Here is a 2,798-nt window from a genome sequence, read left to right as displayed (position 1 = left end):
GGGGGGGCGTCAAGCGTGAAAGGTGGCAGAACACTTCCATTGAACAAGGGGGTGCACTCCACCAATGGCGAGGGTGAGCAGCCGGAGACGGCCGCGCGCCTGCTGTGGCCGTGCAGGCCCTCTGCACCCTCGCTGCGCGAGGCCGCCGCGTCGCACGCATGCCCGTCCGGGCGCTCCGTCCTAGCGCCGCCCCTGCCGAGTCCCCCACTCACGGGCGTCTCGGCCATCTTCAGGTGTGCGTTGGTCAAGTCATCCCCGAAGAATGCTGACAAGGACTCCTCGATCCCAGGGTTCCTGGAAACACGAGTCGGCCGGGCGGCGCCAGAAACAGGGCAGATTGTGGGAGCAGGAATGAGCTCCACCAGCCGGACCGCCTCGCCAAGAAGCCTTGCCGAGCGTCAGAGGCGGAATGTGTTGGGGTGTGTTGCGCGGGGAGCGCCACGATCGCTGGTTTTGTGCACCCACCGGATGAGGTTGGTGCCGAACGCCTGCGCGACGGCCTCCATGGTGACGTCATCGAGGGTGGGGCCCACGCCGCCTGACGTCAGCACGACGTCCACCTCGCTGCGGGGTTGGGGCCGGGGGGCGAGTGAGCAACTGCGTTCGGCTGCGTCCGAGGGCTGGGCAACTGGCAAAATGGGTTGCTTTCTTTCCGCTTCCCAGGCAGCATAGGCTTCAGCCGGTGGGGGCGGTTTTTGAGACAGGCCTCCAGGCGAGGGCAGACATGTCAGGCAGGCAGGGAGGATGCCAGGCGTAAGGGGGCGCCAGGGGGCGGGGCGGCGCACCTGGACAGGGCGGCCACCTCCTGGGCGATGGCGGCCACCTCATCAGGCACCATGACCACTTTGGCCACGCTCCAGCCAATAGCGCGGAGCTCCCTTTTGAGGTGGGTGATGAGTGGTGCTGTGAGTGTGTGTGTGTGTATGCGTGTGTGTTCGTTTGCGTGTGTGCATGTATGTACGTGTGTGCACGCGCATGCAGGGAAACACACACAAGCGCCAGGGAGTCGCGCCCCACGGCGCAGCCCGCCCCCGTTTATGCGGTGAGGGCCTCAGCAAGAAGGGGGGGGCCAGGGGACGCACCTGCACAAGAAGGGCGTGTTGGAGTCGGTCACCTTGCCGGATATGATCTCGTCCCCAATAACCACGATGCCCGCGCTCAGAGTGATGCAGGGCGCCACGTCCGCGGGCGTGGCAGGCAGCGAGTCGGGGCGCCGCTGCCGGGGCGCGGGGGCGGGGGAGGGGGCTGGCCTGTGAGTCAGAGGGCAGTGGCCCTTGGCACTGGGGCGATTAGTGCAGGTGCATGTAGCGCAGGGGCTGTTAAGAGCAGGGACGTGTCTCGACTTTGCTGGTGTAGGCGGCGCTGACGAAAAGGTTGCGGCCGGCCGCCGGCAGCCGCTCACGTTTTTGGTCGCGCGCCCAGATCGCTCCAGCCGGCCGTCCGCCAGCATGTGGGCGGGCGCGAAGCTGCCGTCCGCCTTCTTCAGGGCGCTGAGGTGGCACACATAATCAGGAACAGGGTGAGGATTGTGGCGGCGTCCCGCCGTCGCAAGTGGAGCCATCCAGGGTCATGGCATCGGGTTATGAAGCATCGAACTTGTTTGACTGAGATGCAGGTAGCTACTGTCCGCGCCGCTCAAAGCAGGCGTGCACAAAGGTACCACAGGCAGGGACCGGGTGAGCGGAGATGGGCGGAGTGTGCGCAAGAAAGCCTGGCAAGGCGGGTTTGGCTGATCCACGGTCGCAGCGCCACCGCACAACGAGCGCGCCGGCACCTGTTCGGCAGGGTGTTGTGTACGCCGCCCAATGAGGTATAGCCGCGGTTGTAGAGGTCACAGTAAGGCACCTGAGCAGGATTTGAGGTGGCGGGAGGGGCCCGAGGGTCGCGTCATGCTGTCTTTCAAACGCCGGTGCAGCGCTGGTGCAGGCCGGAGAGAAGGGGGAGGAACCTGGATTGGGGCGAGGCCGGAAGGGTCCCATCGTTGAGCTGTCACCAGCCGAAATCTTTGCAAATCCGCATCCGTTCACGCACTTCAGCAGCCTGTAGCGCGCCGCCCCACCTTTGCGGCGCGCAAGAACGTCCACACGTCGTGGTATGTCCAGTCCAGCACCGGGTTTATGCGCATGAAGGGCGGCCAGCCCTCGCTGCTGGGGCAGAAGTATTCCTGCCCCTCTGCATTGGGGTCGCCCCTGGGGGGTTTCGGCGGGTTTCGGGGCAGTCAGTGGGGCCGCAGGGGGGGGGACCTGGCTTTGCGTGCACAAATTTGAGCCAGGAAAAGCCGCACGTGCACGTGGTCACAGGCGTGGATGTGCACACACACACATACACATACACATACATATGCACACACATACACGCAAACCAAGCACCTGCGTGTGCCCAGCACAATCGCCAGCACCCCAGTGCCGTCCAGGTATCCCTTGAGCCCGGCGTTGAAGTCCGGGTGGGTCAGGAAGCTGCAGCCCAGGCTGTACGTGGCGTCAGTGTGCCGCACAAACTCGCGCACCTGAAAGGAGCACAGCAAAAGCCAGCAAGGGTGGGCGCAAGGGGGGTCAAGGGGCACTGGCTGAATTCTGGCTGGTGGGTTTGAGAGCTGAAACCACTTGCGGCAAAGGGGAGGCTGGGCGCCTGCGGCCCCAGCTGACGGCGATTCAGCCGCCTTTCGGCACCTCCCATCTGCCCTGCCGCCCCGGTTGCTCAAGCTGCTCGCGATTCCACATATGAAAAGACAACATGCTTGAAGCAGCGCAGCTGCTGGGTCCGTCCACCCCCACACCCACCCACCCATCCATCTATCC

The 2,798-nt window shown here is 64.9% G+C and overlaps 1 protein-coding gene across 1 annotated transcript; it reads right to left on the bottom strand.

The window, feature by feature from the left end:
• Positions 1–398: 398 nt before the first annotated feature.
• Positions 399–2,788, bottom strand: MNEG_15937 (hypothetical protein; the record flags this gene model as incomplete). Its single annotated transcript, XM_014035592.1, has 8 exons — positions 399–564; positions 786–878; positions 1,083–1,216; positions 1,403–1,490; positions 1,775–1,845; positions 2,060–2,189; positions 2,370–2,506; positions 2,777–2,788. The coding sequence occupies 8 exons, from the start codon at positions 2,786–2,788 to the stop codon at positions 399–401; spliced, it is 831 nt and encodes a 276-aa protein (XP_013891046.1).
• Positions 2,789–2,798: the final 10 nt, after the last annotated feature.

Source organism: Monoraphidium neglectum (assembly GCF_000611645.1).
Source record: "Monoraphidium neglectum strain SAG 48.87 unplaced genomic scaffold scaffold05815, whole genome shotgun sequence".
Classification (NCBI taxonomy): domain Eukaryota; kingdom Viridiplantae; phylum Chlorophyta; class Chlorophyceae; order Sphaeropleales; family Selenastraceae; genus Monoraphidium; species Monoraphidium neglectum.
This window is presented reverse-complemented; position numbering and strand designations above follow the sequence as displayed.